The sequence below is a fragment of the Rana temporaria genome, chromosome 9 (assembly GCF_905171775.1).
Source record: "Rana temporaria chromosome 9, aRanTem1.1, whole genome shotgun sequence".
In the NCBI taxonomy this organism is placed as follows: domain Eukaryota; kingdom Metazoa; phylum Chordata; class Amphibia; order Anura; family Ranidae; genus Rana; species Rana temporaria.
The window spans coordinates 153,855,874-153,872,649 of NC_053497.1; the positions used below are offsets into that span (position 1 = coordinate 153,855,874).

At 44.8% G+C, this 16,776-nt stretch overlaps 1 protein-coding gene across 1 annotated transcript in view; it reads left to right on the forward strand.

Annotated features, from left to right (window-relative positions):
* Positions 1 to 16,776, forward strand: part of ADGRD2 (adhesion G protein-coupled receptor D2) — a 999,543-nt gene that overhangs the window by 226,115 nt on the left and 756,652 nt on the right. The window contains exons 10-11 of the mRNA XM_040324866.1: positions 4,516 to 4,635; positions 10,936 to 11,056. Coding sequence (XP_040180800.1) covers positions 4,516 to 4,635; positions 10,936 to 11,056 — 241 coding nt within the window. The remainder of the gene's footprint in view (positions 1 to 4,515; positions 4,636 to 10,935; positions 11,057 to 16,776) is intronic.

Here is a 16,776-nt window from a genome sequence, read left to right on the forward strand (position 1 = left end):
CCCTCCCCAAAGCACCCTGTCCCCATGTTGATGAGGACAGGGCCTCTTCCCGACAACCCTGGCCATTGGGTGTCGGGGTCTGCGGACAGGGGGCTTATCGGAATCCGGGAGCCCCCTTTAATAAGGGGGCTCCCAGATCCCGGCCCCCCACCCTATGTGAATGAGTATGGGGTACATTATACCCCTACCCATTCACCTGGTGGAAGAAAAATGTCAATAAAAAAACACACTACACAGGTTTTTTTTATAGAAGCAAATCAAGACTTAACCTGTAATCTTTGTCCCACCCCTTTCACCTACTGAGCATCCCTACTTAGTAAGGTTGCCCATCACAGTTAATTGGACCCTGATGTAAGGTGAGGCTCTCTGGGGACCTTGATGTAAGGGGGGCTCTCTGGGGACCCTGATGTAAGGAAGGGGCTCTCTGGGGACCCTGATGTAAATAGGGGCTCTCTAGGGACCCTGATGTAAGGGGGGCTCTCTGGGGACCCTCGTGTAAGTAGGGCTCTCTGGCAGCCCTGATGTAAGGGGGGGGCTCTCTGGGGACTCTGATGTAATGAGGGGGCTCTGGGGACCCTGATGTAAGAGGGGCTCTCTGGGGACCCTGATGTAAGGGGAGGCTCTCTAAGGGCCCTGGTGTAAGGGGGCTTTCTGGGGACCCTGATGTAAGGGGAGGCTCTCTGGGGACCTTGATGTAAGGGGGGCTCTCTGGGAACCCTGATGTAAGGAAGGGGCTCTCTGGGGACCCTGATGTAAATAGGGGCTCTCTAGGGACCCTGATGTAAGGGGGGCTCTCTGGGGACCCTCGAGTAAGTAGGGCTCTCTGGCGGCCCTGATGTAAGGGGGGGGGCTCTAGGGGCCCTGATGCAAAGGGAAGCCTCTCTGGGGACTCTGATGTAATGAGGGGGCTCTGGGGACCCTGATGTAAGAGGGGCTCTCTGGGGGCCCTGATGTAAGGGGGACTCTCTGGGGACCTTCATGTAAGTAGGGGCTCTCTGGGGACTCTGATGTAAGGGGGCTTCTCTGGGGACCCTGGTGTAAGGGGGAGGCTCTCTGGGGACTCTGATGTAAGGGGGGTTCTCTGGGGACCCTGGTGTAAGGGGGAGGCTCTCTGGGGACTCTGATGTAATGAGGGGAGCTCTGGGGACCCTGATGTACTGATAATATATAATACATATGACTTTCTTTACTTCACTGCTATGGGCTCTAGCTCCAGATCTTTTGAAGACCTGACAACGCCCCTGGTCACATGACATTAAGGGAAATTCCCAAATGTCATGTGACCATGTTTTCCTGCCCCAGACGATGCACTATTTGATGCGAAACGCGTCGGGTGACTCCACCGCTGCCACTTTGTACATTTAAAAGCGCTGATCACCTTTTATAATGTAAGTGTTTTTACCTACATTAAACATTGGTACCTTTCAGTATTACGCTATGTGCCATTCTCTTCTTCTCCTACATCTCTACATATTGGTTTACATTTTGGGCCAACATTGGGTACCCCTGGAAGCGAATTTTTTTTCTGATTCGATCCCTGGGTTCCTCTCTGATTGACGTGCGGGACGTCTCCGTGAGAATTGCAGCCGATGATCCAGGCCTGAGAGTGGTTTATACCCTGCTTTACTGACCCTCTGGACACATGTCCATTAGGGTACAGTATCTCTGGTAAGCCTTCCTTTCAATGATCAGTGGTGGATTTCTTTACTGCACTTCATTCCAAGGCATTGCATATAATCACCAATTTTCATCACATTGGACTTTTTTTCACATATATTTATTTAGATTTTATATATACACCATCCAGTGTCTATACGTATACATCACTTGTTTGGTTGATATATTATCATCATAATTTTTTCACCATTTGTTTGATGCACTGTTTATTCATCCTTTCATTGGGTGATCTATTAATTTTATGCACTACACTTTTTATGTTTGTTTTGTATTCCACCATTGTCCATTGGTAGTCTGCTTACTATTGATAGTGCGGAATTTACTGTTTTCTGTTTGCATGTTTTCCTGTCCCAATCCCATTTCAAATTTCTTAAAGGGACTTCCAATATAGTAAATGCTGTATTTATTGGCGTATAACACTCACTTTTTTACCCTGCAAATAGAGGGTAAACTGTGCCTGCGTGTTATACGCAGGGGCTGTGGAAAGTTTTTTTCCTGAAACTTCCCTCTTAAAGTTAGGGTGCGTGTTATACGCCTGTGCGTGTTATACGCCGATAAATATGGGTATGTATATATCCAAATATTTGTATTTTTTTTTTTTTTATAGAAGGAGGGGTGACCGCATGCCCATGCCATCAGGCTTAAAGCCTTAAGCCTTCTTAGTCCATTCCAATACAAGGAGAGGATTCCTTGTTTCAGGATAGTGGGCAGAGCCAAGCAAGCCCCATGGCTAACTGTGCAACCAGAATTACTTACTTACTTACTAATATTACAGAACCATTTGTTCCAACCTTATTTGTCATTTTCTAGCAATACAATATCTGAGACGCATAGTTTTATTTACTCCTAGACTGTAGGTACGGTTATTGCAGCAATTATCTAAACATTCTGGTGTGAAACGTGGTTAGTTGTGTCTAAATTCTCTTTGTGGCTAAAAAGCTTGAACAGAGAATAAACTGTCAGTAAGCACTGTTTATTACAACGTACATTTGTAGTTGCTTTCCAAGTGCAAACTTGTCATGAATTCCAAAATATTTTTGTGTTTCCTAAAGAATTAAATATCATTTTTTTTATTATTATTATTGAAGCACAGTGACAAAATGAAAAAAATGTAAATTCTATTATTTAAGGGCTTTTAGGTTTGTGTGTTTTAAATGACAATGTTTGGTGAAAATCACATGCACTGCTTTATATATAGACTGTCTGCATGCAATTTGTGTTGCAAAATGAAGGAATTTTATGTAATTAAGCACTATGACACCACGTGAATTCACAGCACATTCCTGTAGTGAGAGCCCGCCACAACTTATGTAAAGCAGCTTACCAGAAGGATGTTATTAAACAACAGTCGGCTGTGACCCAGCCGCGGCCTTTGGGGAGGGGTCCTCCTCCCTGGATCGAATCAGCCCTTTAACTCCCGCAAGTGTGACCGGACACCACCATACGATTCACATGAAGAGAATAGCAGACATAGTATAGTACCGCAAGGATTTATTGATAAAAAGTAATTCATAAACTACTCACATGATATAGAAGAAAAACATGCGGTTTTTTTAAATAATGTTGCCGGCCGGCGAACATACAGAGCGGAGCCCTTCCTCCTAACGTGATGATGTCAACGCACGTCCTCCCAGACGCGTTTCGTCATTGGACGTTGTCAATGGGACTGTTGTTTAATAACATCCTTCTGGTAAGCTGCTTTACATAAGTGGTGGCGGGCTCTCACTACAGGAGTGTGCTGTGAATTCACGTGGTGACAGGAGCGTTTTGTGTACAGCAGGATTTTTCCAAATGGAAGGAATATAGACTTTCTTTACCATCCAGTGTCCCTATATGGCTTGTGGACTATTTATTAATTGATGTTTGGACTGTAGATCAAACTGAGTCCCGGTTCTATAGCGCAGCTCAACCCCCCCTCTTTTTTTCCCATACATGTTCTAGTGCATCTGCACATGAGCTGCTGTTTCCCTAATTGATTGTGTTCAATCTATTGACATATCTACATGTACTGATAAGCGCAATTTTTTCTTTATCTAATTAAGCACTATGGCCCGGATTCACGTAGAGCAGCGTATATTTGTGCGGGTGTAGCGCATCTTATGCGCTACGCCGACGTATCATTGAGAGGCAATAACAGTATTCACAGAGCACTCGCTCCCAACGTTGCGCCGGCGTAGCGTAAATTGTCCGGCGTAAGCCCGCCTAATTCAAAGTAGGAAGGAAGTGGGCGTGATCCATTAAAATGAAGCTTGACCCCATGCAAATGATGGGCCGAACGAACGGTGCATGCGCACGCATGTTCAGAATCACGTAGAATTTACTCCCTAAGATACGACGGCTCAATGCCTATGACGTTAACATAACCTACGCCCAGCCCCATTCACGTACGACTTACGTAAACAACGTAAAATACGACGACTGTTCCGTCGTCCATACCTTTGCATGGGATGCGCCTCCTATAGGTGGAATAACTTTACGCCGGACGTACGCCTTACGTAAACGGCATATACTACTGCGACGGGCGCAAGTACGTTCGTGAATCGGCGTATCTCGGTCATTTGCATATTCAACGCGTAAATCAATGGAAGCGCCCCTTGCGGCCAGCGTAAATATGTGCCCAGGCTCCGACGGCGTAGGAAGCTTACGTCGGTTGGATGAAGCCACATTTCAGGCGTATCTAGCATTGAGAATCAGGCGCATAGATACGACGGCGCATCTGTGCACTTACGCGGCGTATAGAAAGATACTTTGGCGTAAGTGCTTTGAGAATCCGGGCCTATGAGATTTTTCCCTAGATAACTAACGTGCCATTCTCTATTTTTTTTTTTTTTTCATTAGAAATTAGTGTAAGTAAAGTGGATGGGAATATTGATAAGCACATTTACAAAGTGCAAAGCACCAAGAGAGTGGATAAAATTGAAATTCCTGGGACTGAACTCAAGATAATCAAACAAGAAGGTAAGACCCCTAAAAAGGATTTAGAAGATTACTAGACAGTGGGAACTAGAGACCCTTCCATGAAATTACACTTGGCAACACTAATCAGATAGGGATTTTATATCTTGGTAATCTTTAGTTCTCACAAACTTCAAAATACTATCACTGACCACTGTTTTAGAAACAGAATAAAATATGATCTTGGACAACCACACACCTATCCCACACAATTACAGTTACTTATGACTTTTTCCTACTTTCCTTAACCACTTCAATACTGGGCACTTTTACCCCCTTCCTTTCCAAGAAAATTTTCAGCGCTCTCACACTTTCAATGACAATTGTGCAGTCATGCAACGCTGTACCCAAATTAAATTGTTATCATTTTGTTCACACAAATAGAGCTTTCTTTTGGTGGTATTTATTCACGACTACGTTTCTTATTTTTTTTTTCGATATAAGCGGAAAAAAGAGCGAAAAAGACGATGGGCTAGATTCAGAAAGCCCGGCGTAATTTTATGCGGGCGTAACGTATCTCCGATTCGTTCGTTTGCGCGGTTCGTGAAAGAATCCCAGTGCGCATGCTCGAAATTACGCCGCAAACCGTCAATGCTTTAGACGTCAACGTAACTTACGTACAGCCCTATTCGCGAACGACTTACGCAAACAACGTAAAATTTTCAAAATTCAAAGCGGGAACGACGTCCATACTTAACATTGCGTACGCCTCATATAGCAGGGGTAAATTTAGCCTAATTTCGGCGTATCTTGCTTTCTGAATACAGAAAGAAGATACGCCGGCGCAGCTTTGAATTCACACGGCGTATCAATAGATACGCCAACGTAAATTCTTTCTGAATCTAGCCCTATATTTTCTTCTTTCTATTTGAGAAGAAATCCAATAAAATCTAATTGTGTCAAAAAAATTAAACCAAAATCTAATCTGCTACATGTCTTTGGTAAAAAAAAATCCTGTTAAGTGTACAATAATTGGTTTGTGTGATCAAGGACAGATGTACGCAGATGATCATGTACAGATGTGCGCAGGTGATCACGGACATATGTGTGCAGATGATCAATGGGACACATGATTTTACTGTCACATATGTGGGGTACAGGTGTTTTTACTGTGTGGGGACACTGGGCTGGTGATCATTGTGTAAAAAGCTATAAAAAACAGCTCATACTTACTGATCACCACCTGGCTGCAGAGATCCACTCTCCTCTCCTCACTGACAACTTCCGTGTGAGGAAAGTAGAGCTGATTGCCTAGCAACCGGCTCTCTATTTACATCACATATAAAACCAAGGTACAGCGCTGTGCAAGTGATAAAAAATTGGGTGAACCAGCATACATGTCACAATAATTGATCAGCATACATATGTGGAAAGTGAAAATAACGTCCAAAAATTAATCCACAAAATGAATCCACAAAAATAAAAAAATATATAAAAATATATATAGGTGAAGTTCATATGAAGTGATGTGTAGCAGAAAGAATTTGTGTGACCGGAATTCCACCACCAAAAGGACACCAAATCATGTGTTGTAGTCTCCTTACCACAAATGTATGACCACCGTTACAGTGGTCATAGCAGGCGCAGGGATATTTAAAGTCTTCCTGGGCAGACTGTATCCAGATTAGTGTGCTGAGGGAACCAATCCAATAAAGCGTGTTCCAATAGGGGTATACCAGATTCAGACTCACATGGAATAAGAAATAAGGGGGAACCCCATAGTGTAATACCGTAATGAAAAGCGGTTTTATTAAAGAATGAATTTGCACTTACAATTTAAAAGGCAATCAAGAGCGGTATGTATACAAAGAAGCGGCGTCTCCTCTGAGCCATCTCCCTTCTGCTGAGCTCCGTGTAGCGTGTCTCCGTCGGTGGAGACACGCTACACGGAGCTCAGCAGAGTTATAACCTCTGTCAGATTTGTTTTGCCATCTGTGTCCCATTGCTGAGATTTCCCTTCACTTCCTGTCCCATAACCAAACAGGAAGTGAGAGGAAATCCTTGCATATTAAGGGATTTCCTTTGCGACCCCCAGGTCACCAGAACTGATGTCCCCAATGGAAGATTTACCCAATATTACTTTTTTGGGGACAACCCAAATCTTGGGATTTTCTTTTACGTTTACTTTCAATGATAATGGTAAACATGACAAATAGAGAGGGGGAATCTCCCTAACAGGGGTACAGACAGCTATAAAAAAAGGCAGGGGTTCTACAGTAGGTGCACGCGATATTGTGTCAATCTCGCTCCCTTTCTCGGCGAGATTGACCACCTATGAGCCCCATCGCGGGAGCCAGCGCCGAGCTGGCTTGCCGCGATAGAGACAAAGCCGTCATAGAAGCGACGGGAGATCCGACTTGGATTCCCGCCAATTCTACACGTGTGCGGCGTTTGTTATGAATCCTGAGGGGGAAGTCCCCGCCGGATTTTAAATAAAAATCCGGCATGGGTTCCCCCCTCAGGAGCATACCGTGCCCTTAGGTCTGTTATGGGTTGTAAGGAGAGCCCCCTACGCCGAAAAAACGGCGTAGGGGGTCCCCCTACAATCCATACCAGACCCGTATCCAAAGTACGCTACCCGGCCGGCCAGGAAAGGAGTGGGGACGAGCTAGCGCCCCCCCCTCCTGAGCCGTACCAGGCTGCATGCCCTCAACATGGGGGGGTTGGGTGCTCTGGGGCAGGGGGGCGCACTGCGGGGCCCCCCCCACCCCAGAGCACCCTGTCCCCATGTTGATGAGGACAGGGCCCCTTCCCGACAACCCTGGCCGTTGGGTAGGTATCACATGGGTAGGTACAGAGCATGATGGGACTGTGAGGCCTATATAGGTCCGATGCAAGCCGCGCACCCGTCATTTCAGCGAGAAGAGCCGGCGTGTCAGAAGAGAAGAATATGACGTCACAGCCCGGAAGAAGAAGAATACGTCACAGCACGGAAGAAGAAGATAGGCGTTCAGCGCTGAAGGAGAAGGCACCGGACAGCTGGAGGAAGAACCGGGGTGCGCCGAGTCAACAGCGGAGAGCGGCGAACATAGCAGAAGACCCCCGGAGAGTGAAGAAGACCCCCCGGATAGCCGAAGAAGACCCCCCCGGATAGCGGAAGAAGAAGCACACCACCCCCCGCCGAAGACGTCGGAGGAAACCCGCCGAGGAGTGGGCGCTTTTATAAAAGCGACCCCCCCGGCGGTGGAAGAGAACCGGACGGCGGCGAAGAGCGGCTCCCACCCGAAGACGTCAAAGAAGAAGCCCCCCCTGGTAAAAAGAGCTAAAGAAGACAGGGGGCGGCCTCCGGAGCAGACTAATAAATTATTTTAAAAACTCTTGTGTTGTGTTTATTGACTTTAACATTTTTCCTCCAGGTGAATGGGTAGGGGTACGATGTACCCCATATCCATTCACTTAGGGTGGGGGGCCGGTATCTGGGGGCCCCCTTATTAAAGGGGGCTCCCAGATTCCGATAAGCCTCCCGCCCTCATACCCCGACAACCAATGGCCAGAGTTGTCAGGAAGGGGCCCTGTCCTCATCAACATGGGGACAGGGTGCTCTGGGGTGGGGGGGCCCCGCAGTGCGCCCCCTGCCCCAGAGCACCCAACCCCCCCATGTTGAGGGCATGCAGCCTGGTACGGCTCAGGAGGGGGGGGGCGCTCGCTCGTCCCCACTCCTTTCCTGGCCGGCCGGGTAGCGTGCTTTGGATACGGGTCTGGTATGGATTGTAGGGGGACCCCCTACGCCGTTTTTTCGGCGTATGGGGCTCTCCTTACAACCCATAACTGACCTAAGGGCCCGGTATGCTCCTGAGGGGGGAACCCATGCCGGATTTTTATTTAAAATCCGGCGAGGACTTCCCCCTCAGGATTTATAACAAACGCCGCACACGTGTAGAATTGGCGGGAATCCAAGTCGGATCTCCCGTCGCTTCTATGACGCGCTTGCTGGAATGTGCTGTCACCATTCAAGCGAGTGCGAGATGTCGGCACCCTGTCGCCGAGAATCAGCGCGATGCTGTCATGCTAAAAACACATTCTCGGCGGCAGGTACTGTAATCCCTCTCCACTCAGTCTGAGTGGCTTAGTAACCCAAATCCTGCAGGGAGGCATTATGCTAGAGTTATGCTTCAAACATTTCAGTACTTTGCAGAACAAAGATTTATTTACCACTTAAGGACCGCCTCCTACACATTTACGTCGGCAGAATGGTACGACTGGGCACAGACACTTAGGCCCCCGTACACACGACCAAACATGTATGCTGAAACTGGTCCGCGGGCCAGTTTCAGCATACATGTTCGGTCGTGTGTAGGCGCGAGCGGGCCGAATTCCAGCACACATTTGCCCGCCGGGCCTTTTCCCAGCGGGCAAATATTCCTGGACGTGTTTTAAAACCGTCCGCTGGAATCCTGCCCGCTCGGACATGTACGGTCGTCAGTACAGACCTACCGTACATGTCCGAGCGCCCGCCGTCCCTCGCATGCGTCGAATGACTTCGACGCATGCGTGGAAGCCTTTAAATGGCGTAAACACACGCCCCGCGTAGTGTTTACGCGCGGACTTCTGTACGATGGTTAGTACAACCATCGTACAGAAGCCCTCTGGCAGGCATGTACGGTGAAAATCGTACATGTTTGCTCGTTAGTACCCGGCCTTACCTGTACGTCCCCTTTAAGTGCCCAGCCGTGGGTCGCGCGCGCCTCGGGCGCACTCCTGCAACCCGGGCCAAAGTTCCGTGACCGCGGCCGCGGGACCCGATCGCCGCCGGTGTCCCGCGATCGGTCACAGGAGCTGAAGAACGGGGAGAGGTGTGTCACAGTGGCAATGTCACTGATTGCCTGTTCCCTGATATAGGGAAAGGCGATCAGTGACGTCACACATCCAGCCCCGCCCCCTACAGTTAGAAAAACACATATGAGGTCACACATAACCCCGACAGCGCCCCCTAGTGGTTAACTCCTAAACTGCAATGCTTTTTTACAGTAAGCAATGCATTTTTATAGCATTTTTTGCTGTGAAAATGACAATGGTCCCAAAAATGTGTCCGATGTGTCCGCCATAATGTCGCAGTCACGAAAAAAATTGCTGATCACCGCCATTAGTAGTAAAAAAAAAATATTAATAAAAATGCCATAAAACTATCCCCTATTTTGTAAACGCTATCAATTTTGCGCAAACCAATCGTTAAACGCTTATTGCGATTTTTTTTTACCAAAAATATGTAGAAGAATACGGATCGGCCTAAACTGAGAAAAAAATATGTTTTTTTTATATCTTTTTTGGGGGGTATTTATTATAGCAAAAAGTTAAAAATATTGGTTTCTTTTTCAAAATTGTCGCTCTATTTTTGTTCATAGCGCAAAAAATAAAAACCGCAGAGGTGATCAAATACCACCAAAAGAAAGCTCTATTTGTGGGAAAAAAAGGACGCCAATTTTGTTTGGGAGCCACATCGCACGACCGCGCAATTGTCAGTTAAAGCGACATAGTGCCGAATCGCAAAAACTGGCCAGGTCCTTTACCTGCATAATGGTCCGGGTCTTAAGTGGTTAAAATATAAAATACACACTTAAATATACAGTCTAGTACAAAGGCAACATATTAAATGTAGCATTTGGTTGCTACTAGTTACTAACATCCACCATATCACCCCGCTGCCAGACCTCCATCTATCCCCTCAGAGACAATGAACAGTAATTTGCATTGTTTTTGTTTATTGGGGGATATAACTTGGTTAGGGTAAGGGGTATATGGGATTCCCATAGAACAAGTTGCTTTGCCATCATATTTAGCTAACATTGGTAAATTGTTTTAACCTTGAAGAACTGATGTACTTCTCAGGCCCTGTACACACGATCAGTCAAAACTGATGAAAACGGACTGAAGGTCCGTTTTTATCGGTTAACCGATGAAGCTGACTGATGGTCTTATGTGCCGACACACCATCAGTTCAAAAACCGATCACATTACAATATTTTCAATTGCAGGCCTAATGAATCAAATACATGTAGGTTTTAGAAAAAAAAATCTCTCTTCACTTCATTTTAAACATAAGTTTAATGTTAACATTATAATATAGAATAGAATATTTAAAACAATGAATTAAAGGCATGTGGGTTTTAGAAAAAGTCCTCTCTTTACTTCATTTTAGTTAATGTAATTTTTCTAAAATTAAACATAAGTGGAATTTTAACATTATAATATAGAATATAATATTTAAAAAATGTCATGTCTATAGTCAGTTTTTAAAGAGTTGTAAATGTTGTAGTTTCTATACTTACATGTAATGCTATTTCTATCATTGGTATTATTTTTCAGGTCATACAAATATTGCTGTGGTGAATACATGGTTCGATTTTAACTCATTTGAACATTTGTTTGGTGGCCGCAGTCCTAATTTAGTTCAAGGAGACAGAACAGTGCTGGATGGAGAATATAAGTAAGTTTTTCTATAGTATTATAATCTAGGAATGAGAGAATTTCTTTGGAAGCTGCTGTTAAAATGTGAACCTCAGCGTGTAATCTATCTATTGGACCCCAAAGTCACTACCCCACATCTTCCACAATATCTCTGTTTTAATGTAAGTGCAACCCATTTTTAATAAATGTGGACGTTTTGAAGTAGTACACTATGGGAGTTAACTTGTCTTAAATGAGGCAATTGCAGACTTAAAGGGCCATACGTGGTTTACCCAGAGAAGTACATATCCATTGAGGAAAGTGGAGGAAATAAGGAGAGTATATAGCTGCAAAGCATGTTTGTATACTCCAGCAGGGGAAAGCAACTTTGGACCAGGGAACAGGTCTAAATTGGAGGTTAGCGCAGTAGTAAAAAGTGGTGGGAGTCCCAGTATATATATGTCATAAAAGACCCACAAAGGTGAAGGATTAAGGAAGGTTGGTACATAGTGTACACTTTAACCACCCTGGTATGATTATTTCAGATTTTAGGTGCTGAAAGCAGTACTGTTATTTTGCATGGAAATTTGGCATTTTGCTTGTAGGCCTGTAGGGCCAGATTCAGGTACAATTACGTTACACCGCGGCGGCGTAACATATCCCATTTACGTTACACCGCCACTGGTTTACAGCGTAAGTGCCTGATTCACAAAGCTCTTACTTGTAAACGTAAATCCGCTCGGCGCAAGCCCGCCTAATTCAAATGGGGCGGGCACCATTTAAATTAGGCGCGTTCCCGCGCCGAATGTACTGCGCATGCTCCGTCCGTCAAATTACCCAAAGTGCATTGCGCTAAATGACGTCGCAAGGACGTCATTGGTTTCACCGTTAAAGTAAATGGAGTCCAGCGCCATTCACGGACGACTTACGCAAACAACGTGAATTTTAAAATTTCGATGCGGGAACGACGGCCATACTTAACATGGGTTACACCACCTAGAGGGCAGCCTTAGTTTTACGTGGAGTATCTTGACGGAAACGGCGTAAATTTAAAGCGACGGGTAAAGCGTACGTTCGTGAATCTCCATAACTAGTCATTTGCATATTCTACGCTGACCGCAATGGAATCGCCACCTAGCGGCCAGCCTAGAATTGCATCCTAAGATCCGACGGTGTAAGTCAATTACACCTGTCGGATCTTAGGGCTATCTATGCGTAACTGATTCTATAAATCAGCCGCATAGTTACGACTGGCGGATCACAGAGATATGACGGCGTATCAGGAGATACGCCGTCGTATCTCTTTTGTGAATCTGGCCCGTAATTCTTAGTAATAACTCACTTAAATCTGTCCAAACCAGAGTCTAGTAGATATCTCAGTATAATAAAGTTTGAAACACAAAATAATAAATTATAATATAATATACAGTATGACTACTAATATGCACACTTGTTTGGCCAAAAAAAATCAGTGTTTTTGATTATATTATTTACTAAATGTATTGAATAAAAAGTATTATTATTATTTGTTATTATTTATAGTTATTTATTATATTATAATTTCTGATTTTGTGTTTCAAACTTTATCATACCAGAGATGCCTACTAGACTGGACAGATTTAAGTGAGTTATTCCTAAGAATTACAGGCCTACAATATAAAACACCAAATTTCCATGCAAAATAATGGTACCGCTTTCAGCACCAAAAATCTGAAATAATCATACCGCCAGGGAGGTTAATGGGACATGGAAAGGAAGCTACCTTCTGGGGGGGGGGGGGGCAAAAGAGCAGGGTAGAACACTAGAGATGTATAGAACGGTTCACCGGCGAATAGTTCGCGTTTGCCGTCGCCGGCAAACATATGGGATGTTCGACCCGCCTCCTATTAATTTTTTTTTTTTACACATTTTCCTTTTATTTTTCTTTTTTCTTTTATAACAAGGTCACATGAGATTATCATTCAATCAAATACAACCATACATTACATTAGTCTAGACATAATATCTCTTCAGAAGGTAAACAAACACAAGTCCAAAAACATAATTATAACCACTTAATTTTCCACCCTACTCTTAAATACCTTCATTATCAATTTGCCCTACTTTGTCTGCTCCTCTAGATCAAAGTGTATGTACTTCAAACATCTCCTCCCATCTGTTTCCCCGTTATCAGTATGCCCTTATATATCTAACCCCTTAGGTGGGGATCTCCCAAGCTACACAGCACCATCACAAACCAAGCAACAAAAACATAAACAAACAAACACAACAACAACAAAAAAAAAAAAAAAAAAAAAAGACCCAAATTCCTCTCTCTCTCCTTCCCCCTCCACCCGACTCATATATCCTCTCCCGCGTCCAGTCTTCCCCATCTTCGACTAACTTCTAATCAGTTGGGCTCTCTCGCCTCTCGTCCCTCTTCTGATAGTCTCCTCCCCTCTTCTGTATATATAAACTTATTCCAACTTGCCCATGTTTCTACGTACTGTTCCCTTCTGTTCCTAGACGAAAGCATCAAGTCCTCCATAGCTCCAGTTTCCCTGACCCTATTAAGCCATCTCGCTACGGAGGGAGGTCTGCTATCTCTCCACTGGAGACTTATTCCCATTTTTGCTGTATTTATCAGATGTCGGAGAACCGACTTTTGATACTCCCCCACTGGAATCTGTGAGCTATGGAGGAGGAAGAAGGCTGGGTCATCTGGAATCTGAAATTCCGTAAATTTTTGTCCTATTCTACGCACCTCCTTCCAGTAATCCTTCACCTTTACGCAGTCCCAAAATATATGTCGCAGGGTCCCCTGCTCCAGCCCACATCTCCAGCAGTTCTCTGAATTCTCGTTGGAAAGTTTATGCAACTTTACTGGAGTGTAGTACCACTGCGACAGTAATTTGTAATTGCATTCCTGGATACGTGTTGATACAGATGAATATAATGCCAGAAATACTATTTGTTTCCGTTGGGCCTGTGAGAAGGTTATCTCCAGATCTCTTTCCCATTTAATGATTCCTGGAAGGACAAAATCCTCCCGGGGAGCATTCAATATTTTATACATTTTAGATCCCACACGCTGTATTGGTTCTTCCTCATCACAATATTTCTCGAATTTTGTCAGTGGCCGCTGGAAATTGGAAGGGTGTCCCAAAGTACTTAGAAAATGTCTAGTTTGGAGCGCCTGCCAAAAACTTAACTCATACTCTCCCCCTACCCTCATCAGGTCGACCATTGATGGCCACCTATCTGTTTTCAAAAAATGTGATACCTGGACTTTACCCCTCCCTTTCAATTTGTTATATATTGCTCCGGACAACCCCGGTATAAATCCTGGATTCCCCAGTACCGGGCATAGGGGTGAGTATGTAGATGAAAATTTAGAGTTTTTGCATATTTTAGCAACGACGGACAAGGTCGCTCCTATCAAGGGGTGTTGCTTCAACTTACTTGGTAGTAATTTATAGCACCAGGGTGCCCTACCTAGTGCCACTGGGGAGATCTGCTGTTCTACCTCAACCCACCTTTTATATTGTCTATTTCTACACCAATCTACCAACCTCGTCAGGTGGGCTGCTTGATAATATTTAGCTATATCCGGGATTGCCATCCCTCCCCAGCTCTTTGGAAGTTTCAACACCTCTTTTTTTATCCTTGGCCTTTTCCCGTTCCAAACAAAACTCATTAAAGTCGTGTCTATTTGCCGGAGAAAGGTCATGGGTATTTTAATCGGTAGGGTCTGAAACAAATACGTTATTTTAGGCAGTATACTCATTTTCACTATATTGTTTCTGCCAAACCATGAGTGTATTCCCATCTTCCATTTCTCCATAAGCTTTCTGACAGAGTTAAGGAGGGGTGGAAAGTTTATTTTAAACGTTTCTTTTATGTTTGCCGGAATTAGGGTACCTAAAAATTTTAGCGCCGTCTTCCATTTAAATCTGAAGTTTTGTTGTATTGTAATCCGTATCTGTGATGGTACTGCTACAGTTAATGCTTCAGATTTAGTCTGATTTACTTTTAAATTAGATAGTTCTCCAAATCTTACAATTTCTTGAACCAAAATAGGTAGAGAAACATGTGGTTTTGAAATGGCAAACAGCAGGTCGTCCGCAAACGCTATTACCTTATGACTCCCCTCCCCTATCTGAATGCCCTGAATGTCTGGATTTTGCCGGATTCTGTTTAAAAGGGGTTCCAAGGACAGGACAAAGAGCAATGGTGACAGGGGGCATCCCTGCCGTGTTCCATTTGAAGTTGTAAATATTTTAGAGTATATCCCATTTACCCTCACCGCGGCACGTGGGTCAGTATACACGCTTCTAATCCATCCCAGCATATTTTCTCCTAGGCCCACGTGACGCAGCACCGAGAACAGGAACCTCCAACTAACTCTATCAAAAGCCTTTTCGGCATCAGTATTTAGGAACACGGCAGGGATGCCCCCCCCAGATGCCCCCTGGATCAGATTCAGAGCCCTTATCGTACCATCTCTTGCCTCTCTCATAGGAATAAATCCTACCTGATCCCTATCTATCAGATCCGGAAGCCACACCTGCAACCTACTGGCTAATATCTTTGTGAACAATTTCAGGTCAGAGTTTAACAACGAGATTGGTCTGTAACTGCCGCACTCCGCCGGATCCTTCCCCTCCTTAGGGATCACTGTAATATGAGCTAGTAAGGCCTCCGGCGGGAATGCGGCAGAACGGCCCATCTCGTTGAAAACTTTTGTCATTTGCTCACTCAGATATGGTAAAAACTCCTTGTAGTATCTAATCGTATAACCATCAGGTCCCGGGGCTTTCCCTTCTTTCATAGTTTTTAGTGTTGACTCTAGTTCCTCTATTGAGATGGGGATATCTAGGCTGGCCTGGGCAATAGGGGGCAATCTAACTAAATCCGCTGTTGAAAGATACTCATCTATCTCTGTTTGGGGCACCGATGTCTGAGCCAGATTGTACAAGTTGGAATAGTATCTACCAAATTCCTCCACTATCTCCTTAGGTTTCCGCTTTAAGTGCCCCTCCTGCCCCTTAATTTGTGGGATATACGTTGCTTGATTCTTTTCTTTCAGCTTCCCCGCTAACAGTTTGCTACACTTGTCCCCGAATTCGTAGTTTATTTTTTTGCCCCTTTGTATAATTGCCTTTGCCTTATATCGTAGCAGTTCTGTAATCTGCCTCCGCAGATGGCTCAGTTCTCTACCTATTTGAGGGGTCAATGTCTTTTTATGCTGGAGTTCTAGTGTTTGAATCTCTGTTAATAAATTCTTTACTTGTTGGTCACGTTTCTTTTTTATTTTCGCTCCATGTTTCATCAGTGTCCCTCTAATTACTGCCTTGTGGGCTTGCCAGACCATCCCAGGGTTACTCCCAGGGGTATCATTCAGTTGGAAGTAATCTGTAATATCCCGGGCAACTTCCTCTCTCACTTCTTCATTCTGTAGGAGGCTCTCATTAAGACGCCACCTTCTTTCCTGGGCCAACTCCGTCCCTGCCAACGAGATACATAAACTCACCGGCGCGTGGTCAGACCACGTTATATTCCCTATGGAGACCTCTGTTACAGATGAAACCAGATACTGGGGTACCATAAACAGGTCAATCCTAGAGTATACCTGATGTGGGTTGGAGTAGAAAGTGTAGTCCTTCTCCTCTCCGTGTAACGTTCTCCATACGTCCACCAGCTGGGCCTCATAAAGTCTACCCAGCACCCCCCTTCTGATTCCATCTGCAACAGACGAGGTCCCCCGGGAGCAATCCATTT